Here is an 18,302-nt window from a genome sequence, read left to right as displayed (position 1 = left end):
TATATATATATGTATATGTATAGAGGTATAATATATATATAGCTTTTTGTTTGAATTTTACTTATTTTTTTATATAGCAGATTCTTATTAGTTATCCCTTTTATACACATTAGTGTATATATGGCAATCCCAACTCCCAATTCATCCCACAACCACCACCACCACCCCCTTTACACCCTTGTTGTCCGTACGTTTGTTCTCTACATCTGTGTCTCAATTTCTGCCCTGCAAACCAGTTCATTTGTACTATTTTTCTAGGTTCCACATATATGCATTAATATAAGATACTTGTTTTTCTCTTTCTGACTTACTTCACTCTGTATGACAGTCTCTAGATCCATCCACGTCTCTACAAATGACCTGATTTTGTTCCTTTTTATGGCTGAGTAATATTCCATTGTATATATGTACCACATCTTCTTTATCTATTCGTCTCTCAGTGGGCATTTAGGTTGCTTCCATGACCTGGCTATTGTAAATAGTGCTGCAGTGAACATTAAGGTGCATGTGTCTTTTTGAATTATGGTTTTCTCTGGGTATATGCCCAGTAGTGGGATTGCTGGGTCATATGGTAATTCTATTTTTAGTTTTTTAAGGAACATCCATACTGTTCTCCTTAGTGGCTGTATCAATTTACATTCCCACCAACAGTGCAAGAGGGTTCCCTTTTCTCCACACCCTCTCCAGCATTTGTTTGTAGGTTTTCTGATGATGCCCATTCTAACTGGTGTGAGGTGATACCTCATTGTAGTTTTGATTTGCATTTCTCTAATAGTTAGTGATGTTGAGCAGCTTTTCATGTACTTCTTGGCCATCTGTATGTCTTCCTTGGAGAAATGTCTATTTTAGGTCTTCCACCCACTTTCTGATTGGGTTGGTTTTTTAATATTGAGCTGCATGAGCTGGTTATGTATTTTGGAGATTAATCCTTTGCCTGTTGATTTGTTTGCAAATATTTTCTCCCCTTCTGAAGGTGGTCTTTTTGTCTTGTTTGTAGTTTCCTTTGCTTTGCAAAAGCTTTGAAGTTTCATTAGGTCCCATTTGTTTATTTTTGTTTTTATTTCCATTACTCTAGGAGGTGGATCAAAAAAGATCTTGCTGTGATTTATGTCAAAGAGTGTTCTGCCTGTGTTTTCCTCTAAGAGTTTTATAGTGTCTGGCCTTACATTTAGGTCTTTAATCCATTTTGAGTTTATTTTTGTGTATGGTGTTAGAGAGTGTTCTAATTTCATTCTTTTACATATAGCTGTCCAGTTTTCGCAGCAGCACTTATTGAAGAGACTGCCTTTTCTCCATTGTATATCCTTGCCTCCTTTGTCATAGATTAGTTGACCATAGGTGTGTGGGTTTATCTCTGGGCTTTCTATCCTGTTCCATTGATCTATATTTCTGTTTTTGTGCCAGTACCATATTGTCTTGATTACTGTAGCTTTGTAGTATAGTCTGAAGTCAGGGAGTCTGATTCCTCCAGCTCCGTTTTTTCCCTCAGGACTTCTCTGGCTACTTGGGGTCTTTTGTGTCTCCATACAAATTTTAAGATTTTTTGTTCTAGTTCTGTAAAAAATGCCATTGGTAATTTGATAGGGATTGCATTGACTCTGTAGATTGCTTTGGGTAGTATAATCATTTTCACAATGTTGATTCTTCCAATCCAAGAACATGGTATATCTCTTCATCTGTTTGTATCATCTTTAATTTCATTCATCAGTGTCTTATGGTTTTCTGCATACAGGTCTTTTGTCTCCTGAGGTAGGTTTATTCCTAGGTATTTTATTCTTTTTCTTGCAGTGGTAAATGGGAGTGTTTCCTTAATTTCTCTTTCAGATCTTTCGTCATTAGTGTATAGGAATGCAAGAGATTTCTGTGCATTAATTTTGTATCCTACACTTTACCAAATTCATTGATTAGCTCTGGTAGTTTTCTGGTGACATCTTTAGGATTCTCTATGTATAGTATCATGTCATCTGCAAACAGTGACAGTTTTACTTCTTCTCTTCCAATTTGTATTCCTTTTATTTCTTTTTCTTCTCTGATTACCATAGCTAGGACTTCCGAAACTATGTTGAATAATAGTGGCAAGAGTCGACATCCTTGTTTTGTTCCTGATCTTAGAGGAAATGCTTTCAGTTTTTCAGCATTGAGAATGATCTTTGCTGTGGGTTTGTTGTATATGCCCTGTATTATGTTGTGGTAGTTTCCCTCTGTGCCCGCTTTCTGGACAGTTTTTATCATAAATGGGTGTTGAATTTTGTCAAAAGCTTTTTCTGAATCTATTGAGATGATCACATGGTTTTTATTCTTCAATTTATTAATATGGTGTATCACATTGATTGATTTGCGTATACTGAAGAATCCTGGCATCCCTGGGATAAATCCCACTTGATCATGGTGTATGATCCATTTAATGTGTTGTTGGATTCTGTTTGCTAGTATTTTGTTGGGGATTTTTGCATCTATATTCATGAGTGATATTGGTCTGTAATTTTCTTTTTTTGTAGTATCTTTGGTTTTGGTATCAGGGTGATGGTGGCCTCATAGAATGAGTTTTGGAGTGTTCCTTCCTCCGCAATATTTTGGAAGAGTTTGAGAAGGATGGGTGTTAACTCTTCTCTAAATGTTTCTTAGATTTCATCTGTGAAGCCATCTGGTCCTGGGCTTTTGTTTGTTGGAAGATTTTTAATCACAGTTTCAATTTCATTACTTGTGATTGGTCTGTTCATATTTTCTATTTCTTCCTGGTTTAGACTTGGAAGGTTATACCTTTCTAAGAATTTGTCCATTTCTTCCAGATTGTCCATTTTATTGGCATAGAGTTGCTTGTAGTAGTCTCTTAGGATGCTTTGTATTTCTGTGGTGTCTGTTGTACCTTCTGCTCTTTCATTTCTAATTTTATTGATTTGAATCCTCTCCCTCTTTTTCTTGATGAGTCTGGCTAATGGTTTATCAATTTTATCTTCTCAAAGCACCAGCTTTTAGTTTTATTGATCTTTGCTTTTGTTTTCTTTGTTTCTATTTCATTTGTTTCTTGTCTGATCTTTATCATTTCTTTCCTTCTACTAACTTTAGATTTTGTTTCTTCTTTTTTCTCTAGTTCCATTAGGCATAAGGTTAGATTGTTTATTTGAGATTTTTCTTCTTTCTCGAGGTAGGCTTGTGTAGCTATAAACTTCCTTCTTAGAACTGCTTTTGTTGCATCGCATAGGTATTGGGTCATCGTGTTTTCATTGTCATTTGTCTCTAGGTATTTTTTGATTTTCTCTTTGATTTCTTCAGAGATCTCTCTTATTTAGTAACGTATTGTTTAGCCTCCATGTGTTTGTGTTTTTTATGTTTTTTTCCCTGTAATTCATTTCTAATCTTATAGCATTGTGGACAGAAAAGATGCTTGATATAATTTTAATTTTCTTAAATTTACTGAAGCTTGATTTGTGACCCAAGATGTGATCTCTCCTGGAGAGTGTTCCGTGTGTACTTGAAAAGAAAGTGTAATCTGCTGTTTTCGGATGGAATGTCCTATAAATATCAATTAAATATCTCTGGTCTATTGTGTCATTTAAAGCTTGTGTTTCCTTATAAATTTTCTGTTTGGATGATCTGTCCATTGGTGTAAGTGAGGCCTTAAGGTCCCCCACTATTATTGTGTTGCTGTCAATTTCCTCTTTTATAGCTGTTAGAAGTTGCCTTATGTATTGAGGTGCTCCTATGTTGGGTGCATATATATTTTTAATTGTTATATCTTCTTCTTGGATTGATCCCTTGATCATTATGTAGTGTCCTTCCTTGTCTCTGGTAACATGCTTTATTTTAAAGTCTATTTTATCTGCTATGAGCATTGCTACTCCAGCTTTCTTTTGATTTCCATTTGCATGGAATATCTTTTTCCATCCCCTTTTTCCATCAGTCTGTATGTGTCCCTAGCTCTGAATTGGGTCTCTTGTGGACAGCGCACATACGGGTCTTGTTTTTGTATCCATTCAGCGAGCCTGTGTCTTTTGGTTAGAGCATTTAATCCATTCACGTTTAAGGTAATTACCAATATTTATGTTCCTATTATCATTTTCTCAACTGTTATGGGTTTGTTTTTGCAGGTCCTTTTCTTCTCTTGTGTTTCCCACTTAGAGAAGTTCCTTTAGCATTTGTTGTAGAGCTGGTTTGGTGGTGCTGAATTCTCTTCACTTTTGCTTGTCTGTAAAGCTTTTGATTTCTCCATTGAATGTGAATGAAATCCTTGCCGTGTAGAGTAATCTTGGTAGTAGGTCCTTCCCTTTCATCACTTTAAATACGTCATGCCACTCCTTTCTGGCTTGTAGAGTTTCTGCTGAGAAATCAGCTGTTAACCTTATGGGAGTTCTCTTATATGTTATTTGTCGTTTTTCCCTTGCTGCTTTCAGTAATTTTTCTTTGTCTTTAATTTCTGTCCATTTGATTACTATGTGTCTCGGCATGTTTCTCCTTGGGTTTATCCTCTATGGGACTCTCTGTGCTTCCTGGACTTGGGTGGCTATTTTCTTTCCCCTGTTAGGGAAGTTTTCGACTATAATCTCCTCAAATATTTTCTCAGCTCCTTTCTCTCTCTCTTCTCTTTCTGGAACCCCTATAATGCGAATGTTTTTGCATTTAATGTTGTCCCAGAGGTCTCTGAGACTCTCTTCATATCTTTTCATTCTTTTTACTTTATTCTGTTCCATGGCAGTGAATTCCACCATTCTGTCTTCCAGGTCACTTATCCTTTCTTCTGCCTCAGTTATTCTGCTATTGATTCCTTCTAGTGTATTTTTCATTTCAGTTATTGTATTGTTCATCTCTGTTTGTTTGTTCTTTAATTCTTCTAGGTGTTTGTTCTTTAATTCTTCTAGGTCTTTGTTAAACATTTCTTGCATCTTCTCGATCTTTGCCTCCATTTTTTTTCCAAGACCTTGGATCATCTTCACTGTCATTATTCCGAATTGTTTTCTGGAAGGTTGCCTGTCTCCACTTCATTTAGTTGTTTTTCTGAGGTTTTATCTAGTTCCTTCATCTGGTACATAGCCCTCTGTCTTTTCATCTTGTCTGTCTTTCTGTGAATGTGGTTTTTTGTTCCACAGGCTGCAGGATTGTAGTTCTTCTTGCTTCTGCTGTCTGGTCTTTGGTGGATGAGGCTATCTAAGAGGCTTGTGGAAGTTTCCTGATGGGAGGGACTGGTGGTAGGTAGAGCTGGGTGTTGCTCTGGTGGGCAGAGCTCAGTAAAACTCTAATCCACTTGTCTGCTCATGGGTGGTCCTACCTTCCCTCCCTGTTGGTTGTTTGGTCTGAGGCGACCCAACACTGGAGCCTACCTGGGCTTTTTGGTGGGGCTAATGGCAGCCTCTGGGAGGGCTCACACCAAGGAGTACTTCCCAGAACATTTGCTGCCAGTGTTCTTGTCCTCACAGTGAGCCACAGCCACCCCCACTCTGCAGGAGACCCTGCAACACTAGCAGGTAGGTCTGGGTCAGTCTCCCCTGGGGTCACTGCTCCTTCCCCTGGGTCCCGACGTGCACACTCCTTTGTGTGTGTCTTCCAAGAGTGGAGTCTCTGTTTCCCCCAGTCCTGTCAGAGTCCTGTAATCAAATCTCTGTAGCCTTCAAAGTCTGATTCTCTACGAATTCCTCCTCCTGTTGCCGGACCCCCAGGTTGGGAAGCCTGACGTGGGGCTCAGAACCTTCACTGCAGTGGGTGGACTTCTGTGGTATAAGTGTTCTCCAGTTTGTGAATCACCCACCCAGCAGTTACGGGATTTGATTTTATTGTCATTGTGCCCCTCCTACCATCTCATTGTGGCTTCTCCTTTGTCTTTGGATGTCTTTTTTTGTGAGTTCCAGTGTCTTCCTGTCAGTGATTGTCCAGCAGCTAGTCGTGATTCTGGTGTTCTCACAAGAGGGAGTGAGAGCACGTCCTTCTACTCCACCACCCTGAACCAATCTCTCTCTATAGCTTTTTGGTAAGATGATTTTAATTATATTTTGAGGAAAAAGACAGAAATCCTGCACTAAGTTTCATTATGTTGTGTTTTTTCTGCCGGTCTAAGATGTGGAGAATGGCATAAGAGGTGGTTAAAATGACCCCAGGGTAGGATGCCAGGGCAGAAAGCCCCTGGGAGTGGGGAGGTACCCTCCATGGACTTGACAGCACTCTGAGGAGCCTCAGGAAGTGGCCTTCCACCCCTGTGCCTAATCCAGGACGGCCAATTTCCACTTGCCCCCAAAGGGCAGCTTTTATACTCTCAGATCCAGAGAGACCACAAAAGGTATGGCGTGGAAGAGGCGCACAGAAGGAAGAAGGGACCTGTTTTCCCCTTTGGGGACTCATTGCTGTCTTACTCACCTGGGTTCATTGCTTTATTAAGGGGAGGGGGCCCCGGAATGGATTTGGAGAAATTTGTTCAACTTTATTTACCTTGAAGTTTTGAAATATATCAGAAACTATTAGCAGTGACTCTTTAAGAAAATTCGGAGATGATGATTTATTGGTCTGAGGTAAGCCCTGGCCTGGGTTATTTTGAAAATCTCCCCAGGGTCCTCAGCCAAAGTTGTGAACCATTGATTTAAAGTGAAAAATGAGGCACCATTGAGGGGGGCATTGTTCCCACCATCACTTTCCACATTGACTCCTTCACTGGCCCCTCACGTCCACCTCCATTTTATTCTCCTGAGAAGAGAGGAAAATCTTCCTACCTTATATTCAAGTTCAGGTCATAAGGAAGTATGTTATTTTATTAAACAGCACCCTCAGAAAACCTGAATTCTCCCTGGAAATGCCAAACCCAACTTTGGAGCTTATCTGGGGTGATCGCACACCCTAGTGTATCCAAGATGATCCTGGCGTATGTGGAGGTCCCAGCATAATTATTAAGAGTACTCGCTTCCCCTCTCAAAAGTCTCCTGGTTAGGGTACTAGATAAACTACATTAACATTGGAAATGTAACTGTTTTACAGTTGGCCTCTGCTGTAAAAGTCTCTAAGAACAAATGTGGGAAGTTAACATTTTTTTCCTAAACTTACCAATAAGCAAGCCTGTTCTGGCCAGGTCCTCAGAAACTCTATTCCTAACTAAAGGTTTTTCAGCTTTTATTTAGGTGTCTTTCTTTGGCTTTTGGATGTTGTTGTTGTCTTTTGCCTTAATGCTTTCCCACGTATATGGCCTCCTCCCTCGTCACAGGACTTAGGGAAAGTCCATAGCAGTCACATCTTCATGACATCTGTATTGTGGCATCACTGTCATTGTCACTTTCTCAATGGACAGTTTCGAAAATATCCTGTAGCATCACGAGGAGGAATGATTTGCCATTTCTAGAGCTCACGCCTTGCTGAGCCAGCCCCAGGGTCTGTGACAGTGATGCTGACAAGCGTTTTGAGAGGTCAGCCGCCTTTCATGGAAATGCTCTCAAACTTAGCAGTATTCTCCAAGACTCTGAGTTCTCTTAATAAATCATGTCCTTAGCCCAGTTTCTGTTTTCAGTCACAGCACCCTGTGCGATGACAAGTTCTGTGTGCTGAATAACTGCTTTTTAGAAACTGCATCCTTTGTGTCTAGTAAAATTACTCTTTAGAAATTCAAAGGGGTGACTCTCCGTGTCAACATTTCAGAAAACTTTGGAAGGCAAGCCCTATCCACCTGCCCAGACTGTGAGCCTCCACAATCTTTGCCCGTGCTCCCCTCCCTACTCTGCTCACGTTGTCCTCTCCTCGCACGTGGAATTTTATGCCTTCACGGTGGCCCTTCTCTGGACCTTGGCCGTCTTTATCATGGTGTGCCACGGCTCATTTACTAGATCTACTTCCCACACCAGGCACTGTCCATGTGCCTGGGAGTCTGCACAGACTCTAATGAACATCCATAAGCTCTTTTCATTCATTCAGGAAGCCTCAGGCAAGTTGTCCATGTCCCCGGGAAGCAGCTCTGCAGGCTAAACTGAGTATCAAGTCCCTGCACTGTCCTGCAACTATAACTATTCAGGGTGGGGACACCGGTCTGATCTGACGCTCCTGTTTATGTAGGTGCCTTTGATCAGTAAGCGTGGTAGATGCATTAGTTATGAAAAATACACTTTGGTAAACCATATATTTTTAAAATACAATGTTATTACGTTAAAATGATTTTTAAAAAAGGAGTCATTGGTAGTGAAAAAAGCTAAGAGCTAATTCTTAGAAAGCACTATTTTCCAGGTATTGTCCTGAATACTTTACATGTATCAGTACCAGTAATACTCTTCTAATAGTCCCAGCAGACACTTCTGTTGTCCTTACCAGGGGCCAAGCCTTGTTCTCACTGATTTACATCCATTGTCTCCTTTCATCCTCACAACAAACCCTGTGAGATTGGGTCCCAGAGAGGACAGGAGACACAGAGAGATTCAGTGACTTGGCAAGGTCTCCAGGCCGTGAATGGGTCAGACCCCAGCTGACCCCCCTGGTGACTTGATGCTCTGCATATTTGCAGTTACCCTTCAGGGCTCCTGAATCTGTTCGTGTCATCCCTGGATTCCGTTTTGTTTCGGCTACTTTCAAGCTCATGCTCTGAACACTTCCTCGTGCTCTTCCCTTGGGGATTTTTGAATCTTGTCATTTTTTTTTTTAAAAAAAGACTCTCTCTTTCTTCTTAATGATCTGTATGCTTTGCTACTGAAACTTTAAATTTCATTTGGTCTGGACTCTACCTCTAACTGTGTGACCTTGAGCAAGTCGGTCAACCTCTCTGAGCCTGGTTTTGATTATGGGGGGAAAAAAAAGAAAGAAACCAGGCCTGATCCTGTGTGCCTGACCTCCCAGGGTTGTTCGGTAGACCCAGTGCAACAGGGGAGAATGTGCTTTTGTGCTGTGTTAACAGGTCAATCTTTTTTTTATGCGATTGATTTTCTTAGCCTTTGTCTCAACGTGACTTTCCTGAGATTCCAATGTGAGGTTTTAAATCAGCCTCTAAGCTTAATGACTACTATTTAGCGTTAAAGTTTTCCTTTCCACTTTTTCCTAACTGCTGCCTGAATATTCACCCTTCTCTTTTCCGAAACTGAATGATTATGAGGGGGAGTAATGGTCTCGTCCTCAGGATATCGAATGCTGTCAGGTTGTGGTCACTCTTACATGGCGGTCACCCACCCCATAACCATTCCGAATCAAGTTTGTCTCTTTACTTGCAGATTCTAAAAGACTTGTTCTTGGAGGCAATACTTTGTTCTATCCAAAAACCTGACTTGCATGTCTCCTCCCTGCAAGGCCTGTGGTCATCCGTCTCTGTATCAGGATTGGCGTTGCCCCGGTGTCTCCCTGAGAAGACCTGAATAGGTGGTTTAGCCGTTCTAAAAAATATTCCTGTCGTATGTGACTTTCTGTCCCTTGGAGTGGCTGAGTTCGCAGGGCCCAACCTCTTGGAGCTGGTTGGTTCTAGAGAGACGGCCCCCACCCAGGGAGCTGACCACCAGGTGAATCTAGGGCTGCAGAGGAAAGTCACAGCCCTTACCCCTAAGCCTTGGCAGTTAGCACTCACTGCTTAAATTGAGTACCCCTTCTTTGCTTCTTAGAAATTCTGTAAGTCTTGTGGTCATGGGCACCGCCTGTTTGAAGCTTCCTCCTGGAGGAGCTCACTTCTGCCTCCTGGAACTGGACCCTCAGCCCTCTTGGACAGCTTGGGGGAAAGGAGCTGAACTTCCTTGGTGACTTCCTTCCTGCCCCTTCTCTCTAAGAGGTCTCTGCTGGCCCTGACAGCATCTCTTGCTATAGAGGGTAACCTCGGTCTCTCACCCTTTTGGCTGTTACACCCTCTCCCCACTCCCTGCAATCTTCTTGGCCAAGTCAAAAACAAACAGAAGCCCTCCATTCCATGCAAACCAGAAGCATTTCTCCAGAGACAGTATTTCTGGCAAGGCAACTGTTGGCAGGTTGGAGGCTCCCTGATAGTTGTTGTTTTGAAGGAGGTTCTGGGTGTTGCTGCCTCGTTCGGCTCAGAAGTTCAGCTTCACTAGGCTTTCTGGAAGCAAATCAGAGCCTGGCCTCTTCCTAGAGTGCCCCCTGCCCCTTTTAGAAGTAAGTTCCTCTTTTACCTTGAGAACTTCTGGACGTACTTGGGGAAATTTCATGTTCAAAGACATCCCCACCCTGGTTCCCCCGACTCTGCTCACTTCCACTCTGTTGCTGGGGCAACTCTCTTGCCCCGGAGACAGTTGTTCCCATTTTCACTTCCAGCCGCCCCCTAGTCCAGCATCCTGTGCCTGAAGCCCCACCCACAGGAGCCACCCTCAGCATCCTTTCTGCCCTGTGAATTCTTCAGAACTGAGGGCAGAGGTTTGGCTGGTAGACCTTTTATCAGAGAATTGAGGCAGAAACGCTTATTTCCTGTCATCCCAGGACCGACCATTGCTGCCGGTGGCATCGTGGCCCCCCACATTTTTGTTGGTCTCCATGAAAAATGTCCCCGTTCAAGGTGTAGGAGCCTAACAGGCACTCAGGAAATGAGATCTATATCAGAGAAAGGCATAAAATAAATAAATGTGGGAAGATACCCTGCCAACCAGCAAGAGACAGTTGAAGGACTGAGCTTGCTTCTCAGCCTCTTTTCCTGCTCAGGGTTTGCTGTTGTGGACCATCGCTGATAACAGCCAATCAGCAGAGGGGTCTCATGGGGTGTGGCATACTCCAACCATGATGACCCTTGGCCATTCCCACACAGCCTGTGTTCTTGCTTTCTGCTGGCTTTTTTTTTTTAAAGAAGGAAGATGTCAGTCAATCCAGTCTGTCATGATGTTAACCTACCATGCTGAGTCTTTTGACTTAAAGTTACTTTCTTCGGTTCCATATTAGAATTGGGCTTTCATGACGGATTGTGACTCACTGATCTTGCGCTCTTGTTGGAATGCCCTGGATCACTGTATGAGAGCTTTTTCTGTACTTTCATTCTATTCTGTTCTATCATTGTAGCTGTTTAGTGCCCGTGCTACACATTAATTATATCAGTTTTATAATACCTTTTTAGAGCTAATTGGGTAGATATTATATATATTTCTACTTATGGATTTTTTACACATATATTCTTTCATAGTAACTCTAGAATATTTTTTAATTCCAAAAAAATCTTGTTGGACTTTGATTAGAATCATTTTAAATATATATATTATTTATATATAAATTCCATGATGAGAGATAACGAACATCCTTACAACACTGAGGCTTCCTATCCAGGGACGTGATGTTTCTCATTTATGCACATCTTTTTCTTTTTCTCTCAAGAAAATGTTGTCAGTTCCTTCAAGTAGGCCCTGTATTGATATTTCAGGAGGTTTGGGCGTTTGGTTTCCTTGTTTGTGTGTTGTTTTCGGGGGTGTGTCTGGGCTCAAGTAAAATGCAAAACAACTTTCTCATCTCCTGCCTAGAAGTATCACCTCCTGTCTTCCTCCCAACCCTGTTCCACCTTTGTCCCATCACATCTTAGCCCTTCCTTTCCAGATGCCTTTAGAGGGTCATTTAACATTTCCTAACCTCCTTTACAGGGAACACTGTGTCTTATCTGCTTTATCTCCTCTTTCTATCATTGATCAATTTACTATTTTTCTCATTTCAAACAATGGACAGTCACAGACTGTCTGATCAAAGAAATGCAATAAGGAGATGAGTGCCTGAGAAAGACTCTTAGCAAGAGTAGGATGAATGGGCTGGGGGTGAGAAGAGGCTGGAAGCAGGAGGCCCGTGGTGGGCTGCCCTGGGAGGCTGGCACCAGGGGTCAGGCTCAGGGTGCAGGTGGCAGGAATGAAGGACGGGGCACGAGAGGCTTTGTGGAAGAGGATGGGCGACAGTGACTCAGACACAGGACCAGGTGAAGGACGTAGTGAAGGTCACTCTTGCTGGTCTGGGCTTTGACCCTGAAAGAGGATTGAAATGGATCAGAACTGATGATGGCTAATCCCTAGACAGGACGCATGCCTCCGGGCACGAAGAACTTTGGCTTGTTCTTTCAGGCGCTGCTCCAGTTCATTGTGGGAGGGGAGGAGAGAGTTGGACAAGCCCGCATGACCCACCCCTCGTGTCGAGCAGGACAGCCGCCAAGGCACTTGAGGGGTCAGTAGCATCCAGTGGAGTCTGTTTTAATTATGAAGAAGAGCATTTAAAATACCTCTTGGATAAAATCCAGAGATTTAGCAATCCAATTTCAGATATGACTTTAATTCTTATTCCTTCCTTTGCGAAGTGGTTGGAAATGCTCTGAAAACATGTAGCGTCGTTTGTGAAGATAACTTCCCCATTATCTCAGGATGTCCAGCAGCTTGCTTCTTCCCGATTTATGGGGGGTGTGGGTGTGGGTGTGTCCGTTGGTGTGAACTGAGTTCTACTGAGAATGGGGGCAAGGACATCTCAGGCTCAGAGCCACCCCTGAGTCTGTGTGGGTTGCTTGCTGCACGTGGACACTGGCTGAGGGGGGAGGGCTTAAATCTGAGCGGTGCTTCCCTCTCAAGATGTTTGCCATGGGGCTGTGTCTCCCTGGAGGTGGGCATCTTTTTCTCATTTGCACAAAGGCTGCAGTTGGGCTGGGCCTGCTCAGTCATCTCTGCAGGCTCCTAGAATGACGGGGACTCTATAGATGGGGGGCTAAGGGCTAATGATTCCCAGGGAACCCCTGCCTTCCTGTAAATGCTTCCTGCGCTGGAGCCTGGCTGTGGGTAGTTGCCTCTCCAATGCCAGGTCCCAGGCTTCTTCCATCTTCCATGCTGCCGTCCATGTGGCTTCATTCCTTATGCTCATGAGATGTCTCACTGCTGTCTCTCTGGGCCTCACATCCACATTCTAGGCAGGAAGAAGGAGGAAAGGCAAAAGGCATGGCTTACTGGGTCTATCTCTTTTTAATCAGGAAAACAAAAACCCAAACTGCCAGCCTTACCTGCCAAGGGTCCAGGGAGGTGGCTGATTTCACTGACATATTACCAGCCTGAAAAAAATCAAGTCCCTGTTGGTGAGCAGGGAAGAGGGAATGGATGTTGGACAGGCTCCCTGTAGCACCTGGAGGGGTGGACACCCCGCACCCCAACGTGGGCATCTCAAGTCATCACATCTGTCTTCATTGCCTGTAATCAGCATTTTGTCAAACCTTTTCTCATTCCTTCTTAGCCTTCTATACACAAAATAATATTTTAAAGTAGATTTCAGCTAAATTTCAGGGGCTCCTGATAAGCTTATTTGCTTAAATATATAGAAGACAAGCTTGCCCTACAGAGTGAGGGTGCATTTATGCCGCGTGTCCCTGGGAGCTCACAGTTCCAAGCCGACGAGCACACCCACAGGAATTGTTCCTCCCGGCTACCAGGCGGCCAAACAGCTGGGATGCTTTCGGTTATTTTCTTCATGAAGAAACTGTAATTTATTCCCAAATGCATATTTAAGGACCTAAAATAGAATGTTAGCAATTGAGTTTGGAAGGGCTCAGTAGGACTTAAGGGGCCGCAGCCGTCTTTCCTTGCCAGCTCCCAACCTCCTGTGCTACAGCGACCAGCTTCCCTGGGCGGCTCAGCTGCTCCCAGGCCCAGCCTGGTTCCCTTCCTCAGAGGAGAGGCTGAGGCCTCCGCACAGGAGGCCAACCTTGAGCAGCTGTCAGCTGCTCAGCTGGGGCCTGCCTGCAGGGGGCTTCTGAGCAGCTGATTCATGGAGCTCCCCCATATGGCCCCCAAACCTCCAGCTTCATCCCTGGCCGTTCCCTGGAGCGAGACAAAGGCACTTCTCCTCTCCTTATATTCTCTCCCAGCCCCAGGCTAGTCCTAGACAGTCTTGAGGGTCCAGCTCAGGTGGCAGCTTCTCCAGACCCTAACCCCCTCCACCACCAGGTGAGTTAGTTACCCCACAGCTGGGTCCCTCACACGGTGAGCACACCCCATCACTGTGCTGGACGGGTCTTACCCATCCTCGTCACCCCAGGCTTGTTTCATGAATCAGAATCATCATCCTCCCAGCCCTGTGGCCTCAAGGGAAGCTGTGCAGCACAGGGAGCTTGCTGGCCGACCCCCCTCCACCTGTCCCGGTTGCCAGCCGCCCTTGACTTCCCGAGAGCTGAAGGGGAAGGCTGGGGGCCTTGTCACAGCTCTGGGCAGAGGTGAGCATTGGCTCAGCACCTCACACCTTCCTGGCTTCTGGCCGTGTGCCAGCCCGGGGCTGGCCGCAGGGACTGCCCCGAGGATGCCAGGCCAGCAGGGAGGCCACATACATCAGGGCTCTGTGGGGACTTGGTCCCCCTCCTCGGCCTCTTTGCTAGTTTATCCCTCACTCCTCTTCTCCCACTCCCTGGGCAGCTGCCCAGATGGCTGTGTGTAGCAGGAGAGGCGGAAGTGCTCAGGTGTCGGGGCGGAGGATGTTGGAATGATGAGAGGAGCTCCTGAGATGCAGAAGGGCTGACCGGCCAGCGATGCCGGATTCCCCTCTGGCTCCTGTCTTCTCGGTGCGCAGACCAGCTTTCTCCATCTCTGGGCACACACCACACGCTCCAGGGCCAAGCAAGGCACATTCCGATACCTTGCAGCCTGCAGGAAGGGAACTCTGAGAGGTTTGAGTTTTGTTTCCACTGCTTCTATGGAAAAAAAACCTTTTTTTTTCCTTGCAAAATATCACATTTTTCCCAATTGAAGGCAAATCAATTTTATTTTGTAACGTGTCTGACTCGCGAAGTTCCATTGCTGCCCTTCTCTTGGCGGCCTCTTGGAACTAATCCCTGATCTCTGCTGTGCTGAGAGGTAGCCAGTCCTTCCCTGAGCTAAACTGAGGGCATTTGTTTTCATGTCTAAGTAAGTTGTGAGTTTGCTTTTAATAGAGGACCAAAGATGATGCATTAATCTTGGATTCTCCTTATTTTATCACAAGAAAACTGCTGCAGATGGAAAAAAGCAGGAGATCATCGTCCTGGATTCCAAGAGGAGCAATGCTATTAATATTGGCCTGACGGTACTGCCCCCTCCAAGAACGATTAAGATAGCCATTTTGAATTTTGATGAATATGCCTTAAACAAAGAAGGGATTGAGGTAAGGGGAGCTCTGTGGAGGGTTATTTGTGTTCTGTAATATGTTGCATATGTAAACATTACTGTGTCCAATGTGACTTTCTCCACAGGGTGGCTTGCCATTTTTCTGTCTCAGCCAGATTCTGAATAATGTTAATAATTCTCACATCTTGTTTTTTAACTTCTGGGGGGAAAGAAGCCCCACTTTGCCTAGGAAATTCAGAGATCCTCACTCTCTGGTTCATTTACTAACTTCCTTCTGACCACATTCCACCTACCTCGACGTGGAAGAATTTGACAACCTCCACAGGGGTGGGGCTGGGATGCCTTCTTTCACATCATTTCAAACCAAATACGTTTAATGAACAGTCTCAAAAGTAGGGTTTTCCATACATGCTCACTCCGTGTTAGCGGATTTGTTTCTCTCTTGGCACCCTTTGGGGTGTGTAGAGATGGGTTTCATTTGATCAGCTGGAAAACCCAAGCCAACTGAGTCTGCAGCATTTGTTAATCTGAGTGGCACAAGTGGAGAGAGATTGGGTGCCTTGGTTGTGACTACATGGCTGGCAGGCGGCCCAGCTGGTGCCACAGCTACCCTGCTCTGCCAGGGTCCAGTGCCCTTCCACCAGGCCCTGCTCACCCTTTGCTGTGGGCTGGTGCCTGTCTGTAGGAAGTTAAATCTCCTGTTCTTATAACAGAGAAAGAGTGAGTGAAACCAATGGTTCAGCCCACAGATTCCTACAGATGGGTAGATGGCCTGGAGGCTCACTGGGTCAGAGTGGGGATCTGAAGACACTGCTTCATGATGTTGGGTGACACCCACCCCATCCTTCTATTGGCAAAGAGCCCTGGATTCCTTTAAAGGCTCTCCATATTTGAGATCCCTTCATACCCAGTCTTATTTGAAAGCCTCGAGAGTGAAGGAAGCCAATGAAGGCTGGCTGCGGTGAGGGAGAGCGGGCTTTGGCGGGAGAGTTGAAAGTGAGGAAGGCCTGTGGGGCTGTGCCCTACGCGTCTCCAGCCCTGAGTGTGGTAGGGGGCAATGGGGCCCATGGGGCAAAGTGATGCCTGAACCCAGGAGGACAGCCGTGCCTTTGTGCTTTGGAAAGCAGAGACCTCTACAGGAAAAGCCGTGTTCCAGAGGTTTGTACTGGATTGAGTACAAACGTCAAAATCCATGCCTACCCAGGACCCCAGAATGTGACCTTATTTGGAAATAGGGTCTTTGCAGACATGATCAAGTTAGGATAAAGTCATCCTGGATTCGGGTGGGTCCTACTCCACTGGCTGTTACCCTTCTAAGAAGAGAGAAGTTTGGACATAGACACAGAGAGGGGAATGCCATGGGAACACAGAGGATACACAGGAAGACACACAGAACAGAGCACTGTGTGATGATGGAGGCAGAAATTGGAGGGAAGCGTTTACAAGCCAAGGAACATGAAGGACTGCCGGCAACTACCAGAAGCGAGGACAAGGCGAAGAAAGATCCTCCCCTCGAGTCTTCAGAAAGAGCATGGCCCTGCCGACACCTTGATATTAGACTTCTAGTCTCTCAAACGGTGAGAGAATAAATTTCCTTTGTTTGGAAACCCTGAGTTTGTGAAGCTTTGTTATGGCAAACCTAGGAAACCAGTACGAGGCCTAAGCAACTCTGCCCTGAGAAACACACACACAGCCTGTGCCAGGAGCAGGTACGATGAGGGAAATGGCACTTCTCTCTGGCTGGAGAGGAGGTGGAGCCCGAGCCCTGGAGTCAGGCCATGCAGCACAGCAGGTCAACAGAGCCAGGGAGTGAGGGCACGTGGCAGACCAGGGAGGGTGTAAAAAGGAGAGAGCAGGTGACAAAGAGTAGGCAAATACAGAGAGGGACACTGAGGCAGCTGCCAGACAGCGAGAAAGAAGGGAGCAGGCCCAGCCTCAGTGTGAGGGACCTCCACCCTGGGACGCACAGAGCAGCAAGAGAGAAGGGCATTGGGCAGGTGGGAGCTGCCCAGCGGGACGAACCAAGTGCAAAGTGTCTCTCACATAGGACAGACAGAGTAGTAGGCCCTAGCGCACGTTCTGGCCATCCTGTTTACTTCACAGGATCTTTTAAAGACTGCAAAAGCTTCAGATTCATACATAGTCTCCAAATGCAGCCAGGGCCAGCTTGATTGAAGGAAAAAATGACAACTTTCCCTTTTAAAAATATTTCCTCTTATTGCCATGAGAACTTGAAAGTCCATCAGGAGAGATGGATGCCTTTGGTTTTGCCTTTTTTCTTTCCTGAAATGTCAGTCTCCCTGGGTGGGGAGAGTTTCAGATACAATAAGTTAGTTAGATTTTAGAATGAATCAAATTATTTTTTCCTTTTCTGACTGTTTTTTTCAATCCAGGAAGGAATGATGATAGGTACAGTAATGATGACGGATATGGGAGCAGCACAGCACTAAACTTGACTTTCCTAGGTTTCCTCCTGTGGGCCAGACACCAGGTAGGTGCTTCACACAGATGCTCATCAGACCCTTACGAGGTACATACTATTATGTTCTTCATCTTAAAGATGAAGAGGGTGAGTTCCAACGTTTGTCCTTGTCCAAGCTCACAAGCCAGTAAGAGGTCGAGCTGAAATATGATTTCTAGAGCCTGAGTCTGAAGTGCAATCCACAGGCCAGCTCTGGCGGCGGCCAGCCCAGGTGGGCTGTCTGGGCCTGGGCTCACCCACCGAAAAGAATAAGAGGGAATCTGAAAGGGGAGTGAGAAGACGCATGAGGCAATGCAGTCTGCATCACAGCACTGCCTATGGTTTTCCTCTGGGAGTAGCTGGCATATGAAATGAGGTACAGTGAGAGGACACAGCCATAGAAAACACTGCCTAACCCTTCCTGAGAGCTTGTTGTGTCATGAGTGCTCGGTAAATTCATATATAGTCACAAGACATGGAGTTACACATTTTTACCACAGTTTTTATTGAAAGCAAGGTTTATCAGCTGGCACTATTGCCATGCTGGGCTGGACAGTTCTTTATTGTGGGAGCTGTCCTGTGCATTGTAAGGTGTTCAGGATCCCTGGCCTCTGCCCACAAGAAGCCAGTGGCACCCATCCAGGGGTGACAACCAAAAATGTCTCTTAGACTTCATCAATATACCCTGGGGACAGAATCACCCTGATTGAGAACCCCTCATCTGAAGCTGCCTGGGCAAATCCAGAGACTGTGTATATTTTCAACTCTTGTCAGCCGTAGCTGAGAATCCAGAAGAAACCAGTCCTTGTGGGGAAGACAGAACCCAGGCCCTCCCAGCTGTTACCTGCTGTCTCTGGCCACTGATCCCAGGGGCC

General features: G+C 45.1%; 1 protein-coding gene across 1 annotated transcript in view; it reads left to right on the top strand.

Moving 5' to 3' along the window:
- The window catches only part of FHOD3 (formin homology 2 domain containing 3), a 429,142-nt gene that overhangs the window by 360,135 nt on the left and 50,705 nt on the right, over positions 1 to 18,302 (top strand). Inside the window, 1 exon segment of the mRNA XM_024764148.1 lies at positions 14,845 to 15,003. Coding sequence (XP_024619916.1) covers positions 14,845 to 15,003 — 159 coding nt within the window.

Source organism: Neophocaena asiaeorientalis, unplaced genomic scaffold, assembly GCF_003031525.2.
Source record: "Neophocaena asiaeorientalis asiaeorientalis breed wild unplaced genomic scaffold, Neophocaena_asiaeorientalis_V1.1 scaffold670, whole genome shotgun sequence".
NCBI classification, from domain to species: domain Eukaryota; kingdom Metazoa; phylum Chordata; class Mammalia; order Artiodactyla; family Phocoenidae; genus Neophocaena; species Neophocaena asiaeorientalis.
Note: the sequence above shows the minus strand (reverse complement) of the source record. Positions and strands in the feature narration are given on the sequence as shown.